At 39.9% G+C, this 19372-nt stretch overlaps 1 protein-coding gene across 2 annotated transcripts in view; it reads right to left on the bottom strand.

Moving 5' to 3' along the window:
- Nucleotides 1-19372, bottom strand: part of cacna2d3a (calcium channel, voltage-dependent, alpha 2/delta subunit 3a) — a 119593-nt gene that overhangs the window by 52186 nt on the left and 48035 nt on the right. For both annotated transcript variants that reach the window (XM_085146167.1, XM_085146168.1), the window contains exons 5-10: nt 12394-12556; nt 7528-7659; nt 6488-6699; nt 5454-5528; nt 1225-1314; nt 613-726 (exon numbers count right to left, since the gene is read on the bottom strand). In XM_085146167.1, the coding sequence (XP_085002293.1) occupies nt 613-726; nt 1225-1314; nt 5454-5528; nt 6488-6699; nt 7528-7659; nt 12394-12556 (786 nt within the window). The remainder of the gene's footprint in view (nt 1-612; nt 727-1224; nt 1315-5453; nt 5529-6487; nt 6700-7527; nt 7660-12393; nt 12557-19372) is intronic.

Below are 19372 nucleotides of genomic sequence, written 5' to 3'. Positions count from 1 at the left end.
GCAGAGGCGGGATTATGATGTAGGGTTCAGCCTCTTAGTCAAAGTAAATCTTAGTGCTTCAGCAAACCAAAACATTTTGAATAATTTCATGCTCCTAACTTTGTGGGAACAATTTGTGAGTTTGGTGTAATGAACTGAAGAAGAGTCCTGACATCTTTAGGATGAATTGAGTGCAAACCTCAAAAACTCTCGAGGAAATCTTGTGGAAAATCTTCCTAGAATAGTTGAAGCTGTTGTAGCTGAAGCTGTTATGGGATAATATATCATATTTAACCGTATGGATTAAGAATGGGATGCCAGTCAAGTTCATATGGATGAAGGCAGACGAGCAGATATGTCTGGCAGTGCAGGGCACTTGAAAGCACATTAGATCTCAGGGCTTCCTTTTAACGTTGGGTCAGACAGACGTGTGCTCGTCTCAACAGTGCGTTTAAGAAGTCCTTCATAGCCACATGAGGGATTAGCCCACCTCTCTCCACTTCTCATCAAACACTGGTATACATGGTTACATGCTCATGACATTGTGACCAGTATAATGGGAAACTGAGATGAGTTGCCCCGACTGTCTTGGAACATATCTGCAGAATAATATGATGTGTTCTGATACACTACCTTCCTCTCTGGCCAGTTATACTTGGCAAAGATGGCGTCGTATGTATCCACCGCCCCATCTGTCACCAACATAATAGCCTGGCTACACTCGCTGCCCCTCCCAGTCTCGTTGAACTAGACATCGGGAGACAGACAGAGAGAGAGAGACAAAGGAGGAGAAAAACAGAGCGTTACTACGTGATGATCAAAGAACACAAAGCTCTCATCCAGGCAAATGTAAATGTAACCAGTTCATTCATTAACAAACTTCCACTTCCTTCCCATCAGAGCTTATAATGTATCATCACAAGACTCTCCGCTGGATCGTGGACGCTAACTGTGTTGTAACAGTGACTTAATGGAATTATAATAGCACGCCTTCAATACGCATGCATGAAGGTAGAAGGGCTACTGTGAGACAAAATCACAGCGAGGCGTCACTGTGCAGCATTTCATTACACTTTAAAAGATACATGCTGCTGAAATATTTAGATTGAATCAGTTGATTTAGCGATTAATTACAACCCTAATTAATTTTATGCATAAAACTGATGTGTGTGCGTGTTTGAAGAGTGCGTCTGTGTGCGTCTGTGTGCGTGTATGACCGCGATCATGCATGAGTGCGTTACTTACGTCACTGAGAAGATTGAAAGCCTCAGTCAGAGCTATATCCAACATCCCGATGCCCTGAGCAAACAGCTTGTCGAGGTGTTCCCGGAAATGCTGGGAAAGGTTTGAGAACATTACATCATTACAAACTCGCTGAAAAAGCAGAGAACTAAAGTGACACAACCACAAAAGGTGACAGAATTATAGGTCTTTATGAAGAAAACACAAAGGCAGAGGCAAGAGATAACTACAAAAGCAGAGTTATTACTTTTCACTGTTCCTATCCTAGATAAAGTTTTACTGAATTTGCTTTGCCATCATTTATGTGTGAAGAGTTTGCATCAATGGTCTAACGGGCTCTTCAGTCCTGAGCCAGTTTATCTGGCAAACTCCCCCATTACACTGAAGTGAAATCTCACACAATGACTGAAAAAACCATAATGACCAGTTTCCTTCCCCTGCTTTTAGCTCAACGTCATTTATTGCACCGGGTATGTGTGTATACACGAGTTTGTGTGTGTGCGCATCTGCTCACAGCCATGATTGCGTTACAAAGGATGCATTATTCCTCCAGCAAATCATGGTGAGTTTAATGTTTCCAGCAACTGCACAGGTCTCATGTGCACATCTCATTATTTGTAACAGCCTTGGGGTAACAAATACATGGCGCATGCACACACACACACACACACACACACACACACACACACACACACACACACACACACACACACACACACACACACACACACACTCCCCATTATCCAGTATAATCTATTTATAGATATTTAGATCCTGTAATTGGCATTTTGAACTCTTCCTACTGAGATTTGCTGAATCCAGTAACTTTATAAAACCAACTCCATCCATGCTGGTGACTTTTACATATATCAGTCTAAACACTGGTAATAGAGGCATGATAAGCCATGAATGCAATCAGGTTTCATGATTTAGAAACAGACTAAAGCTACACCCCCTGCTCCCTTTTTCTACCACTATCATCTAGAGGTGGGAATCACCATACATCCCACGATACGATATTATCACAATACTTAACGCACGATACGATATTATTGCAATTTTTAAAAATATTTTGCGATATTCAGATTCTGTACATAAAGGTAAACTTTATCAATATTCATTTTCTCTAATATCAAAGTCTCACACTCAGTCTTTCTCTCATTTCAGTTTGATTGTTGACAAACTGAACGGTTTGTATTACAGTCTAGTCCAACTTAACTGAATCAACCATCTGGTACAATTATAGCTATTCTGAACTATGCAGTTTATGAAAACTATGCAGCCCCTTCAGCAACTGAAGAATTTGAAAGGAAATGAAAACAAAATATAATTTTACATTAAATAAAAAAGTAAAAAACTTAATTAAAATAAAACATGTCTTAAATTAAAATAAGTAAACTGTCATGTTTATTGCTGCCATAAACAAGTTAAACACATTTGGACAGTGAAGGAATGTCAGGATTCTTGCTCAGAAAAAGGATCAACATGCTCTGAAGTCAGAGCACAAAAACCTTTTTGTAACAAAATATCGATTTCTGCTGTCCCTGTATCCATACATTATTAGAAACAAAACATCACCACACAGTATCCATTTTACCCCACCCCTATTATCGTCATCTTTTCCTGTCTATTGTTGCTTACTCATGGGAGGACCAAAGTCTCTTGGTACACAGTGGGGGGGTCGTAAGAAACATAACGCCATTTCAGAGCTTTGCCCTCTTGGGAGCAAGCACACACACACACACACACACACATATAGTGCAAGTGCAATGTACAGATAAATGTGTACACAAAACCAACTTCTGCTGTTTCAATCGGCAAAAAGATAAGCTATCCATGGATGTGGATAAAAAAGGCTGTACCCTGGAGCATAGCAAACTTTACCTATTGCTTGCAAGTGTGTGTGTGAGCTAAGATTGAAGTGATTTTTCTCAGCACAGCGGGCCACGTTCAATTCCTGGCACAGCAGTGTACTAAAGTGGCAGATTGAAAATGTGTGTGTCAGTGTGAATGCAATGCTTAATGTTCCCAACCTTTTGTCCTGCACCAAAAGGCTCAGAAATGTGCACATCAAACTTCTTCAATCCTTCAGACACCTTTGATTCTTAAAAGCGATCGTATCAGTGACATGAAAGAAGCCAGGGTACAAGGACATTTTAATGATTAACCAAAATATCTCAAATTGCAGCTTGCTAAGCCAAAGCTTTTGATTGCTATGATAAGTTATTTAACTCAACGTGAGGACAGATGCAAATCCGATACCTGCACAAAACACGGGCGTTGTTGAACAAAGAAGAGAGTCAAACAGGTCTGTTTCAGAAATAAATCAACAGGCGCTGCTCAAAGCAACAGTTTGAAAGTTTTCTCTTACTAAACACAAGAAAAAAACATTTCTGCTCACGAGAGTCATTTAAATCCTAAGTTCAGTCTGTTTCAGATAACAAACAATCAGAGCTTCAGATTCCAGCGTAAGTCAAACATGTTTCTATTTGTACAAAGACGTTAGAGATCATCTCTTTAAATCTTTAGAGTAAAACTACTGCACATGTGAATGACAACAAGACATGAATGACCTCCACACATTGACATACCTGTTGACATGCATATGGACAAATAAATACTATTAATGTAGTCATATCCATGTGTGTCACATGAAAACTTGATGTGGGTTTTCACGCCGAACATGAAAAAACACATTTTCGGACGTCAGATCAGTATGTTTAAATCTCTAGCGTGACAACTGCTTCTTGCCCTCAGCTGAAACAGAAGACATTAGCCTTATCTACTGCTGCAGACTGCTTTCCCCTCAGCTGGCCGACTCAGGCAACATTAAACTACATTCTGAAATTAAACACACAGTGCTAATCCATATGCATAAGTGTACACTCACTACAAAGTAAACAGAAACTAACTTAAACAAACCCACAGAGAATTCTGCACGACTTTCATGTAGTGCATGGAGGCAGTCAGTGTATTTGCTAGAAAACAGCTGTGTCAGAAGACTGAGAATGTAAGAATAGAGGTTAACTGAATTTTTGAAACGAACCTTTAACGGTTTTAGGAGAGACCAGATTTTTGATGCAGTCTATGCTGCATAAATCAGAGATGAAGAGGGGAATCATGCCTCAATAACAGCAGGAACTGCACCATGTTGACATGAAAATTTGAAACTACGTATGCAAACATAATCCACGCTCCTTTTTGCTACAACTGGGAATCGAGGAATGGTTCTTGTAAGTAACCAGCATTTAAAATCCTTGGAATCGTTAGTCTGCCTGCCCATCAGTTCCTCTTGCACTTGTGCTATAAGAGCTGTCCGTTTGTGTTCTCGAGGAGGAAACAGTGGTGCAGTCTACAACATGGATATGGACATTACTTTTATTTTTATTGCACAAAAGAACAAGAGCAAATTGGTTTGCAAGCTGCATCCAGGACAGAAACAACTGCAATATACTGCTAACATAACTTAGCTCTTTGCAAGCACTTGCACCCACAGCTAGCATGCTAACACTAAGCTAGCCAAGAACCCAGAGAGGCGCTAAAGCTGAGTGAAAACAGACGCCGACCCTGAACAACAGGTAATAAACTGATGAGCCTCAGTTTCTACCTCTTCATGGTTCGACATTAGAATCATTTTAAAGTGTGCTGGTTGTCATCTTTGTTTTGTGTTGTCGGCTTTTTGTTCATACCTAAATAATAGGATGATATTAGTAATACATGACTTTTTTTGAGTAAGAACCCCAACACTGATCACAATAAAGAAGGGAAAGCTCTCTCCACAATACACAAACGTTAGCGCACACACTATACGATTCATTTGCATGAATGTAATGTCTGTAAAATGCTGGTTAGAGATGGTGGTGACTCTCAAAGCGGAGCAATAATAACCCAATGAGAATCGATAAGAGGCTCAATAAGAAATCAAATAGATAAGTGATATTGATAATTGCTATTGCTACCATCTCTTGCTCAGATTATAGAATATCAGAATATTTCCTATCGTTAGGACACACAAACGTCACCTCAAGACTAAAGTCCCCTTGACTCTAAAATTGCACTGAGCAAATTATAAGAGTAACTTCCAGCAGCTGAACTAAGAAATGACTGAAATAGTTGTTTTGGCCCTAAAGAAAAAAGTCTATTTAGAAAGTGTTATACTTAAATCCTCAAACCAGGCTGGTGTAATTATGGACTCAGACCTAAATGTGTCTGTAACATTAGGCGATACTTACATCTTTATTGGTGACATCTGCTTGGACCAGAGTCCCATTCAGGCATGGTTCCACGTAGTGCAGTTCCTCATTGTACTGGAGAATTACACAGGTACAAAGTATTAATGTTCTTTGACCCCAGCATTAAAAAAGAGCTGTTTAATGTACCATGAGAAAAGCAGTGAAGATGTTAAAAAGTTTACTCATCTGGGTGAAAACTGCACAGAATAACCCTTACGTCACGATACCTGTCTACCATTCAATGCCTTAAAAACATTAGACTAAGAAAGGCAGTGATTCTGCATTCTTCCAAAGCAAGTAACTTTGCCCTTTTCAGTTTATGTGCATATGTGTGAATATGTTTCTTTTAGTTTCACTTCTTTGGATGTGTCGACATTTTGCCCCACATATCCAAATCTCGCTGCATGAGCATACACATAATTTGTTCCACCTCTGCAAATACTTTAGACAAAATAAAACTATTTCCATTTTAGAATGTGTGCAACAGCGTAAAAGTGACACAGTAATAAATAACAAACAAAAAGAGGAAACACATAAGTCAAAATGACATATCCTTTTAAAGAGAGTCTGGGGAAACAATGTGTTTCTGCCTGATTGTCAAATCCTCTTTTTCTCTATTTTTCAAAAGAAGAGTTTTCAACATGATTAGGATATTAAATGATAATGAAAACTTTGCTCAGTGAGGAAAGCGGCTGAAAGTGACTGTGGAAATGTTTTGATGTGAAATCACATCAGACACACACGCACGGTCATGCACACACTCGCAGAGTTGCATCACGCTGAAATACGATAACAATATTTTAGGTGCCTGAGGCTGGATCCAATCACAACTGCCTCTTTTGCATTTTAAATCTCCATTCAGCTGACTGTTAATTGGTTGTGAGCATGACAGGAGAGAAAGTTGATTCGTTCCAGCATTTCCTCTGATCTGAGAAGGAGAAGATGTGGGTCTTTGGGGGTTTTTCTGTTTGTTTTTGTGAATACATTTGCGCACCTATCCGAGTCTAACAATGTTCTTGACTGTGCAGACTTACAGCGATGATGTTAAAGAAATCGTCATCTCCAAGAGTGTCCAGTATGGAGGAAACCGTCTGCCTGGCGATAGTCAGTCTCAGGCCTTTCATGCTGCCACTTACATCCACCAGGATCACCACGTCCTTTGGAGAGGTGGCAGCCTGGATGTACCATTTCCGGTTTCGACAGTCAAAAGCAATAACTCCATGCTCATCTGGCTTCCATTTGATTCCTTTAAGAATGCCACAAATCAAATAGATGCACAAAGAGATGCTAAAGTACTGGAGTACTAAGAAAAATAAAGTTACCCATCTAAGCTAAGTGATAAATAAAGGTGGGCCAAGAAGTCATTTCTTTAAGCAACCTTTGGGACTTTGTACCAAAACATACTCTTCCTCTATCACAGTTGAATTTATCGTTGCTTTAAAAATACATTTGCCCTTACAGTATCCTGCTGTGTAGAAATTATTTTATATTAAAACATCTTTAACTTATGTTAAAGGGTATTTTCATGTTTTGTTTTGGGATTTTTCCAGTTGACAGAAAATATGATTTGATGGGTAATTTAAGCACAGAATTGATTAATGCAGTAATGACTTTGGGAACTGAGGTCAGATGTTTACAGCTGAGGTCTGATAACCGTGTGAAATTCAACAGGTAACACTGAACTCTTAAAATTTTCTTTTTTAAATTTACAGTTAAAAAAGTAAAAAGTTAAGAAAACAGAAAAGTAAAACACTTTCTGTGGATTTCATCATATTCAATGCTAAATATAACATCTATCCCCCTTTTTTGATAATGCTTCTCCTATAAAAACATTTACGCCACCTCACCTGTGTCAAATGTTTTAATTTTTTTTCTTATTTTCTTTACACAGAGTCTAATCTCGACAAACTTCCACTGTTCTGCATTTCTACTCCCTCTATCTCGTTGCTAACCTCCAGTCTCCTGCTGTCAGTTACTGGAGATTCCCATTTCTGCCTCATAAAGACAACGACTTAATTACAAAAACACAGACATCCCCAGATCACATCCATCCTTACAACAGACACACACTTACCTGGGTACTGCCTGAAAAAGCCTTTGGCACTGCCAAAGTACTGCCATATGAGCGATGGGTCTCTCTCAAAGTTATCCACAAACACTTTGTTCAAGGCCTCAGACCAGAACACTCCATTGACAATGGCAGAGTCTGAGTGAGAAAAATGGAGAGGCAGACAAACATTGAAGGGAGGAAAAAAGGTTAAATATATATATATATATATATATATATATATGCAGTCCAGGAGGTTGGAGCGTATATTCTGTGGTGCCTGCTCATTCAGTCATATCATATCACACGCTGCACGTCCACAGGCTGCTACCAGGCTTTATTCATTTCAGAGAGATTCAAGAACAGCAGTGAGCAGAAAAACAGGGCAAAAAATGAGAGAAGAGAAACAATATTAAAAGGATGGAAAAGAGGCAGGATAGAGGAGACTGCTGAATTTTATAATAATTATATATAGTCATGGTAAAAAGAAAGTACACCTCTTTTCAAGTTTTATGTATCAGGACATTAAAAAACTCCCAGCAGGTCTTACAAGAAAGGTGAGTACGACCACAGATGAACAGCAAAATGCTATTATTTATTTAACAAAGAGTCCAAATGTAGAAGCAGTGTGTAACTTAAGTAAACTCCATAATCTGTGGAGCCATGTTCAGCAGGCGTAACTCAAATGTTTTCTGTCTTTCTCACATTGTTGTGGAGGAATTTTCTTCTTTACAACGTTGCTTCAGTTCATTAAGATTTGCAGGCAGTTGTTCTTGCACAGCTCTTTTAAGGTCCCACTAGAGCGTTTCAGTGACGCTGAATACTTGACTTTACTCGTCACCTCTTTTCTTTGTTCAGTCTGTTGTAGATGTGCGGCGCTTGTGATGACTGTCCTGGTGCGTGACCCAGCTTCAGCCCAGCTTTAATTGTCAGACAGGCAGCAACACTTTCGTATAGAGTGTTTATACTTTAGTAGACTTGACCTTGATTCACAGGAGTTCATGGCTGACTCAATGACTGCAAAATGCCCCAAAAAAAGGCCAAAGCTTAACGTCTCTGTCGCCTGTTTTACAGCTGGTAGATGTTAATGTTGACCTGCTGTGTTTGACACTTGTCTTGTCTGAACATTGTTGCAGACGTCTTGTGGTCTGTTCAGATGCACACTGGCCATCTAAGCTCTGCAATGTTCTTCTCAGAGAGGAGAGGCTTTCTCCTGGCAACCCTTCAAAACAACTCGCTCTTTTTCTGTCCATTCTGTCTCTAACTTCAACGTTTAACACGCTAACTGATGCCTGTCGAGTCTGAGGGGCGCTTTTTCTGAACGTTGAACGACCTTGGGGTGAATTTGCCTGGACCTCCACTCCTGGGAAAACTGCCTTCAACATTTCCCACTTGTGGATAAGCTTTCTCGTAGTTGGATGATGGATTTAATATTTTTTGGAAATGGTCTTCTTCCTTTTCAGGCTGATGGGGAGCAATCAGCAGTGCTGATGTCTTTCCTTTTTGGCATTATGTTAACACAACCCTGAATGCTCTGAAATTTCAAAATACAAGTTTACATTTGTGCAACACATTTAGATTCATCTATAACCTGCCACAGCCTCTGCTTTTATAGAGGTGCTCACACAAATGCATGTGATTAGCCTCACTTGGCTGCTCCTCTTGATTCCTATGGACATAGTGAGCGTATACTTGCACACTGCTCCTGAATCTTTGTCTTAATATTTGTTAAATAAATAATGACATGGTGAAATATGTCCTGTTTTGCAGTTATTCTGAGGTTGCTGGGGACCAGATGATTTGATGTTATGTTGATGAGTAAAACCTTACTGCTATTATTTAACATTTATATTTTCAAAGTAACTTTTTTTTTTAAATATATTTGCAGTAATTTACAAACCAGTAGTTACTGCATCCTGAATTTATACTGACAGTTACAGGCTCAGTGATATCTATTCTATAAATATGCTACAATTAAACTCAGCTTGGCAATTTAAAACCCAAAAGCAAAAACAACCAATTTAAGACAACATAAGGGTTACGACATTAGTGCCAACAGACAGACAAACAGAGACAGCTATGAACTTCAAGTAAGCTAAATATTGCATCAAGCTGCTAAAACTGGAAATGTGGGCTTATTCATTGCACATCTTCCACAATAACCGTGTGCATCTATGCACTGCATGTGCAATAGTATTTGCTTATAATTCTGTCCAAATGGCAAATCCAATTACTAAACCTTCTTTTCAATTTGCAGGCTGAGAGCGTTATGAATGTACTGGTTAGAGACCAGACAGACAAGCTTATTATAGCTGGTTATTACTTCGCGGGGCGAGGAAGATGGGAGCAGAAAAGCACGGACAGACAGACAGACACGAGTGTATGGCAGGACAGACACAAAATACACCCTTTACACAGCAATAAAAAAGACAGGAAGGCAGATAGAAAGAGCTAGAAAATTACTGGGAGACAGACAGACAAGTAGCTAATGGACAAAGAGAAAGAAAGTAGATAACAGATTCCCCATCATTGTCTACGTTGCCAGCATTGTTCTGCTGTCAACAGTCATGCCAATAAGCCATGATTGAATTATTCTTCTGGAAGCTAGCACACTAAAGCCCTCTCGTGATAGTAAACACCCATCCACCTCTATGAAGTGGAGCTGAGAGGAGGCTGGATTTGATCCAGCCCATATTTACACAACAATAGTCACTTCTGGTGCAGTTTGAGTGTCTATTACAATCTCAGCTCATGACGAGGAAGGAAGTATGGGCTCTACTTCCATTAGCTGTCATTTAAATTCATCTCAGCTAATGCACTCCACTACAGCATGTACACTATATATACATGTTCATGTGCACAAATATTACTTTTATTATCCTGAATCACATGATTCAGGTTATTTTCATCATTCATGTTATCAGGTTACATCCACTGATCAAGGTGGAAAGCTAAATGTCACGAGTAAGAAACCCTGAAAGGAGAGAGTTGGAAAAGCATTTGCTGTGTGTGTGTATGAATATACAGGTTTTACATACGTGGACTGTTGTGACCCCCTTTAATGTGTGCAGAGGTTTACTTCTTCCTTTCACGTTTCTGTCCTTCAGCATCATAAAAATGACTGTGAGACGTGTTTTTGAACGATGGATGTTTGAAAGTGGCGAGCTCCTTTTGCGATTAATCTCTGGAGAGGGGGAGAGCTCTCTGCTGCATGGACCTAAACTGCGATTCATCACAGCTGATGCCAAACAGTTTATGAAGTACAGAGGCTACAAGCAGCTTTCAGCAGCATCACGAACAGGTTGAGATGACTGTGATTGACTGTGTGGGAAAAACAGCTTTTTCATCCCAGAACTTTGCTCAGAATCATTATCAATTTAATTTACTGAAGATTATTGAAAGATTACCTTCTGATTTTAGTAAGATCGTTAGACTGCCTGCTATAGATTTTTAAAAAGTTCTAAAAACTTGCATTACAATGACCCGAAACACTGCACAGTGCAATAGCATCAGATGAGCCTTCAAACCTTAGATTTGTTACTAAAACTGTCCTTCTTGGATCATTTTTCATCCTCTCAGCTGCACCTGTAGCCCCAGACCTGCCCTGATGTAGCACCTTGTGTTTTCCAGCACAGGCTATTTTCTGTCTGAACACCTGCGAGCCCCCTTTCTGTAAGATCGTGGTACTTAAAATAAAATAAAATATAGAGCTAGCTAGCATCCTGTAACATTAAATATAAAAAGTGCAAATCCTGCATTAAAGACATGCACATGCAATTTTCACAAAATTAAAATTTATTGCAAAAATGGTTGCAAATGCTTTAAAAAATTGTACACATACATTTTCTTACTCTAAGGAGACGTAAATGTCTTTTAACAGAAAAGTGAGGCTTGAAATCTTGAGAAGCTCCTTGAAGTTCCAGCTAATATGCTGAAGTTGTTGCTACCTGCGAACAAATCTCGCAAAAGTAAAATCTCTAAAGCTGTGTGTGCGTTAGCTTGTATGAACGTGTGTGTAACTCATTTGCCTGTGAATCAAATCAAAATTACTTTTGCTCGCTGTATCAGCCTACGAGCCTGCCAACCCCAGCTCCCAGCACTTTCATTCATTTCATTTCATTCATTCACCTCCTGTCACTCTCACTTCCTTCCTCTCTTTTTTCCACCTAGCTGCAATTAATCTGTTGCTCAGACCTTCCATCAGTCTGACTTAACCTACTTTCTTTCTCATTTACTTCTCGCTCTCGCCTTCTCGCTCTCGCCCTGTAATTTCTTTGCCTCTGTTAGCTTGGTTAAGTTGACATGACATTCACGCTGTCCGCTGAGCCTCGTACAAGCCCGTGACTTCTCGAGTTGTGGTAGTGGAAGTCTAATTATCTAACTGCTAATTAAGTCAGTGTGTGGCAGGAATGATCCAAACAGTTAAAGTTAATGAATTCAAATCTGCCTCCTGACATGCGCATCAGCTCACACACCAACTTTCTTTCTGATTCCACATTTTTAGTGTTTTAGTCGTTTTTTGTGACACAACAACAACAAAAGTGATCTCAACATGTAGATTAACTGTTGAACTATAACAAACATGGGTTTCATCCACATCCACAGCTTGTTCTGATGTCAGGACCACAGGTGTGAGAGTAGGTAGGGGCGAAAAACCTCAACATTGATGTCTGAAATGCTCCAGGCCATCACTGATTGGTCAGATACAATTGTGTCACTGTCACATAACCTGATCTGATTGGCTGGGAGAAATCCACGTGGTTCTACACCCTGAGTCATGGGGAGGCCAATTTTGATGTCCACATATCTTTTCTCACCCATTTAAGGGCTAAACCAAGCCAGTGTTGTGCACATGCATTTTGAAGCACTTTACATCGGGGGTCGTGAACGTACCTTTGTTGTACATGTTGGTGGGCACTTGCACCACGCTGAGGTTGAGGTTGACTGACAAGTTGTTAAAATGGTCATTGGGTTGCAGGATAAATTCCCCTCCCAGCTCTACACTGTTCCCCTCCTCATCCACCTCATTGATCAGCACTGCATTAAAGTATTCATACTAGAAAGAGACAGAAAGAGAGAAACAGACATAAAACAAGGCACACACAACATAACAAACACAACACAGCGAAACAGTCCCTGAAGCTGCCACACAGAGTCGATATTCAGCCCAATCACTGGCTAGAATCCGATGCATCAGGAAGTAGGTGCGTGCTGTGGTAACCTGAATCCCTGGATGATCCCAGACGTGCTTGTTGTTACAGTGGAAAGCTGCTGAGTTGACAGATCTCTCCTCAAACCTCTGAACGCTCCCTTTCTAGCTCGATGTTCTGGCTCTGGTGTATTTTTAGTACTGCGCATACTGGGGAGACTATTAATAAATCATAAAGCTGGATAAATATAGAGCACATGACTCCCAGCATCCCAAAGGCTCTTAAGTCTGAGATGCTTACAGGGCGATGCCTGCAAAGGCTGCAGGTACAGCAGAACAAAAGACAACAAGCAGATGAACACAGCAAGTGAAGAAAAACATCTCAGTGTTTACATGGAAATAAACTGTACAGACATATTTACATATACAGAGGAGCAAAAAGCATGAAAGCTGAAAGTTTAAATGTTCATCATGACTTCACACTATTTTTGATATAAAAACAGTGTTTAGTTGTGAAACTGTCCCCAAATAAAAAAATGTCACCCCTCCTCTTCCTCTTATCCTTTTCAGGATTGTTTACAAGCAGTGTTGGTCAAGTTACTTGAAAAAAGTAATCAGTAACTAATTACTGATTACTTCCCCCAAAAAGTAATCCCGTTACTTTACTGATTACTTTTCAAAAGTAATTAATTACTTAGTTACTTTTTAAAAACACGATTTACAACCTGAATAGGTGATAAAGTGATAGATCTTTCAGCCCAATTCTACTTTTTCTGCATAATCATCATACAAAATGTAATCAAATGGAAAAGTCTCTTTTTAAAACTTGTTGTCTTTCAAATAGATGCAAGTAAAACACAGCAGAAAATAAATAAAGTCAAAGACTAGCGGTCCTGTTGCTCTATTTTCACCTATAAAGCAGGAGTGGGGTAGGCGGAGGGTTACCCTGGTGCAGGTGTGCAGCGGTCAGTGGAAGAATCCGCGAGTTTCTCTGTGAGTTTCCCATTACGTCGTAGCTACTCGGTGCTTGTTTGGAAGTTTAGGGTTTTTTTTCTCTGTAAAAAGAAGTTTTCTTCCCACGCACAACGGACACTAATGTTTTTGTCACTTTTTATGGAATCAAACTCAAAGTAAGGTCAGTACTTCCACGCTTTAAACGCTGCACGCTCATACTCTCTCTGCACTCGATATATGATCCATTGTTGATCTGCACACAGCTGTTGTCACGAACGTCGCACTCGCTTACGTCACTGTCATGAGACATTCTCGCAAAAAATCACGGTTTCAGTAACGCAGTAACGCAGCGTTCCTACGGGAAAGTAACAGTAATCTAATTACCATTTTTGCAATAGTAATCCCTTACTTCACTCGTTACTTGAAAAAAGTAATCGGATTACAGTAACGTGTTACAAGTGTGGCCAAAAACTCCCAAGTGATGCCAAATTGATTTTGACATTCAAACCACCAGCCCTACATTTAATTTAAACAAGTTTTCTTCCAAACGATTACAAACATGTGGGTCCTTAGAATAACAAATGCTTTTAAGCTCTGCTTAATTTCTTTCTTACTTGAATTGAAAAATCTTTTACTTTGTGTTTATTCTCAGCAGCAGCAGCAACACTCCCCTGGGCAGGTGTGCAGTGGTGATTACATGGCTTACAGTCACAATGATTCCTCTTGTAATCAAACAGAATAAGGTCTGAAAAGGGCTCTTGACACAAATGAATAGCTGTTCCCTCAAGTCTAATACAAAGCCTCAGTATGTGCTATCATTCAGAGGGGCACAGACACTCTCTGGACTTCCTGAGGCATGAGCTGTAACTGAAAAGACAGCAGACTGAAGAGTCAGTCAGTATGGAGGCGAGCACTTAGCCCATGGACCTACAACTTACCTCAGTAGGCCCTTTTCTACCTGGGACCGAGGAACCCTTTGCCCCATCAACCAGGTCTCTATTCTGGCACCAATAACCTTCATGTGGGCTAAACCTTTCTAGCGTCTCTGTGAAGCACCATCATCCCTTCAGCACAGAGCAAAACACAGATAAAGCCATCAATTAGGCTGGCAACAACAGTGCCTATCGGTGTAATTAATCAGGCCTGATTAGACTTATTAGCCTTTTATCAAGGGGAACGCTGCCATTTCAAGGTGAGATCAGTGTTGCATATTCTGCTCCTTATTTTTAGGCTTTTACCTGAATATTTCCATTCCTGCATGAACACAAAAAGATCAGACCAAGCATTTTAACATAAGAGAAGAAAAAAGATGAAATGACCCAAACATGCGGAGCAGCGAGCAGATTAAGCAAACACAACATTATAACATCAGCCACGGCGTGAGATTGCATCCGTAAGCATTTAGTTACAGTACAAGTACATTAGTATGCAACTCACGTCGGGGACTTGACTTGTAAAAAGAATTCGTAGCACATTGACCTTTATGATTAAATGAGCTCTGACATCAGCATGTTCATGTCTGTCTTGCTTTGGGGAATCACTTCAAAATGTGAAGTGATTGGGTGGCTGTAGCTCAGCTGGCAGAGCAGGTCAGCCACTAACCAGAAGGTCGGTGGTTTGATCCCAGGCTGCCTCCTGGCTGCATGCCAAATATCTTTGGGCAAGATACTAACCCCATGTTTGCCTACTGGTGGTGGTCAGAGGGCCCGGTGGCGCCTGTGTCCGGCAGCCTCGCCTCTGTCAGTGTGCCCCAGGGCGGCTGTGGCTACAATGTAGCTGCCATCACCAGTGTGTGAATGACTGAATGTAGTGTGAAGCGCTTTGGGGTCCTTAGGGACTAGAAAAGCGCTATACAAATGCAGGCCATTTACCATTTTGCCTTTAAGGAAGTGCGAGGATATTTTAAAGGGTTTTCTTGAAGCCTGTAACTATGAAACAAACAGGCTGTTAACAAATACAAATGCAGGGAAACAGAATAAATGATAATTATAGAAAAAGATCAGGAAAGGAGACGAGATGAAGCTGCTGAGAGGGACAAATAGAAAATATTAAAAATAGATATGTGCAGAGCTGTGAATGATACGTTAGCCTGTGTTCACAGCTATATGTCATTCTAATAATGTATTATAATATATATCTTGTCTACAATACCACTGGAACTGGAACTCAGAATCTCCCTCACATTAGAAATGTTTTTATTATTATTTTTGATTGTACTTGATCTAACTGAACCTGTATCCTCTGGTAAAGAAGGTCTGAGTTCCTCGCCACAGCACAACTGTACTTAAACCTCTCAGAGTCGAGCTCCAGAAGCATCACACAAAGACTGTGTGAATGGCACTAATGAAAATTACAACTGTTGCGTTCGCGGCTGCTAAATATTCAATCAAGTCTTCATTTAAATCATTTTTCACATGTTTTAAATTTGCATTACTTATTGTTGATCCAGGCAAAGCAAACCTGCTGTGAACACTGTAAAAGATCATATAATATATAAAATTATAACATTATTATAATATCAAATCATTTAACAGTTCTGTGTTAATAAAGCAAAGTTAAGCTATGAGAGTTAAACATTGAGAAGGAGATCATATCAGCAGTAAAACCCACTTCACAGCAGACTTGATCTCTACTCATGTTGAGCATTTAAGGCCAACACTAACAAAACGGGAGTTTTATTTACACAGCCATAGATGCACACACTAATATCTGGCACCTAGAAGCTAAAGTGTCTGCTCGTGCTGAAGCTAAAGCTCCATTGTGTCCTCGCTCTGTTCACGCTCTGTCTTTTGTACCGTTTCTCTCTCATTTACTTGCTTTTCTGCCTCTCAACTCAATTTTCCCCTTTTGTGTTCCTGCTCAGGCTGCTTCTTATTTCCCGTTGTTAGCTTGTTGTGCATTCCTCACCACCTTCTGTCTCTTCCTGGTGTTCAGCTCCCATTGGCTCCCTTCTGCATTTATGTGACTTGGCTAGCATCATCAGCTCTATCTGTGGGAAAACTGTTGCACTTCCAGGTTGTCACAGACTGATATCCCATCTGCCTGTTCATTCCCTGCCTGTACAACAGGTGGGATTAAAAAAAAAAGTCCACCTGTTGTAAAATACAAATTAGCATTATTATTATGATTAAAACATAAACACATCAAAGTTGTTTTTTTATTTTATTTTAGTTGATCAGTTCCCAGAGTCAGAACCAGACACGGAGAAGCTTCATCTTTTATGCTCCGTACATCTGGAACAAACTCCCAGAAAGCCTCAGATCAGCTGAAACACTCAGTTTATTTAAGTCCAGGTTGAAGACTCACATGTTCTCAGCTGCATTTGAATAAAGCACCAAATCCACACGGTTTTACTTTTAAGTTTAAATTTCAAAACTTACATTTTAACTACTGATTTTATCTGATGCTTTTTATTTGTTTTTGTTTTTTAATGTCTCTGTAAAGCTCTTTGAATCACCCTGCTGTTGAACTGTGCTGTATAAATAAACTTGCCTTGAGTAATCGAATAAAAAGATTTGAGGTTTCAGAATAACTTTGCCTTATTTGAACTGGAATAAAAACTGAATAACGGTGTTATCCTGTTGTTATAGCGATATGAGGAATGGTTGGCGTTTTCAGTTACCGAGTGGCCATAAATGTTCAAATATGTTTGAGCTCAGGGACTGTGAAGGTTAAGTCCATAACACTCAGCACTGTTTGCACTTCAACTGCCTTTAAGTGCTTCTTATGTAACGTTTGACACACTGTATGTTAGCAGGCGTTACTGCTGGGATCGTATCGCTCGTCATGAAGGTGGAAACCAGAGAGTGCAGCATGTCTCTGAAGACTGAAGTGCTGCTTTCTCTTTGCACCCCACTCAACAAACAGTTCACTGTGGATTTGAAACACATTGTCTCATGCTTGCCTCCTCACCGTTCTGTTGCATCAGTAAATTGGATCTTTCTTTTTTTACAGTCATCCACTCAGACATATTGATACGTCTTAGCCCATTCCAGTTATTGGCCTCATTTTCCCTCCTGAAACGTGCTTTCAAATCTGCTACCCATCACTGAGACTACAACTACACACACATGAAAATCTCTGTATCAGGATAAAGTTGCAGTGATTTGATGCTTTTAATCAGTGTTGCCCCAGCGGTGGTTAATCAGATACCTTTTAAGGTTAATTGTAATTTGTAACTTCAAGTCACCATTAGCAACATAATCACTGACAACAGCAAGCGTCCAGCTCCCGAGTGTAAAGTTTTCTCCAGTTCCAGGTGAGCGATTGAAGCCAGTGACAATGAGAGCAGAGTATAGTTTTGGATGACATGTGACCTAGTAATAAATATATTAAAGAGTTACCTAGGCAACCAGAGTGTGCAACATCTGCGAGCAATCAGCTAATAGGTGATGCGTGATGAGATAATCTCTTTCAGTGTGGATGCAGCTGTAGTAAGCAGCTTGTCTGTCACTTTGTCACGAAAGAGTCGAGTCAATTAAGGTGTCATCTGGTTGCAGCTCAGATGGAAGAAAAGCAACAAAAATGCTCAAATTTGAAACAATGAGAAGTGTTTCTGTGTATCCTTTATGATTATTTCTGATTACATTAAAATTATTACTTTTTTAAATGACATTGTAAACATTGTGACCTCTCTATATACACTTAAACAACAAAGGTTTCTTGTAGAAGTGGCTAGCAGACACAGAGCAACACTTAATGACGACTCAGTTGAAAGACAATTAAAGCTGTGCATGTGTTAAGTGTTAATTGTTCTGAAAAACAGAAATGAGAACGATAAGTCACCAGAGGCAACAGCAGTTCAAAGTACAGAAAACACAATGCTTAAAAAAAGTAAAAACATAACACAGCTAATTAATCTGCTAACAAACTCGTTTATATTCACAGTATGTCTTTAATTTTGATTAAAACTGCACATTTTCAATAGTGCGAGAGCGAGTGTGGGTGTCTGAATGGAGTCCAGGGCAAACCATGGTGTGTGTGTGTGTGTGTGTGTGTGTCTGCATCTATGTGTGTCCAGGTGTGGGTGTCTGTGTTGAGTACGTCAATTATGCCATTCCAGCAGTACAGTAAAGGAGAGCCCAGGGGCGCTAATGCAGTCCCAGATCACGGTGTTAACAAGCTGATCTTTAACGCTGCGCTGCATCACGTTGAGAGATTGTAGCATCAGCACCCACTCACTCAGTGTGGGACAGACGAAGAGGGAGAGGATGAATAAAGGGTTAGCAAAAGGTAAAGAGTGGAGCCTTTTCAGGTCCCTTTTTCAAAATGCCAAAAAGGATACATTTATTGTGTAATATGTACCACCTCACATTAAAATGTTATTATGGCACCGAGTTTGATATAATCACACGATGAGTGGATTTACCAAAACAATCACTTTCTGCCTTTAATTCTTTGGCTCGACCTTTGAACATATAGAACCACGAGACTGAGAAGTGAAAATCAGCCTTTTAACAAATGCTCACCAACCACAACAGCTACACCTGTTCAACTGCTCATTAATGCAAACACCTTCTGTAATTAACCAATCAGACGGCAGCTCGATGCATTTAGATATGTAGACATGGTCAAGTTCGAACTGCCAATCAGAATGGGGAAGAAGGTGATTTAGGTGATTTTGAAATTCCTGATTTTGTGTCTCCAGTGCTGTTTTGTCTCTTTGGTGGTTCTCACCTGCATTTTTGCTTCTGCATTTTAGTAAATGTGCTCCAGTGTTTCTCTGGAAATTTCACAATGTGAAATGTGCAACTTTTGCAGGAATGTCTT

Source organism: Neolamprologus multifasciatus, chromosome 20 (assembly GCF_963576455.1).
Source record: "Neolamprologus multifasciatus chromosome 20, fNeoMul1.2, whole genome shotgun sequence".
Taxonomy (NCBI): Eukaryota; Metazoa; Chordata; class Actinopteri; order Cichliformes; family Cichlidae; genus Neolamprologus; species Neolamprologus multifasciatus.
Note: the sequence above shows the minus strand (reverse complement) of the source record. Positions and strands in the feature narration are given on the sequence as shown.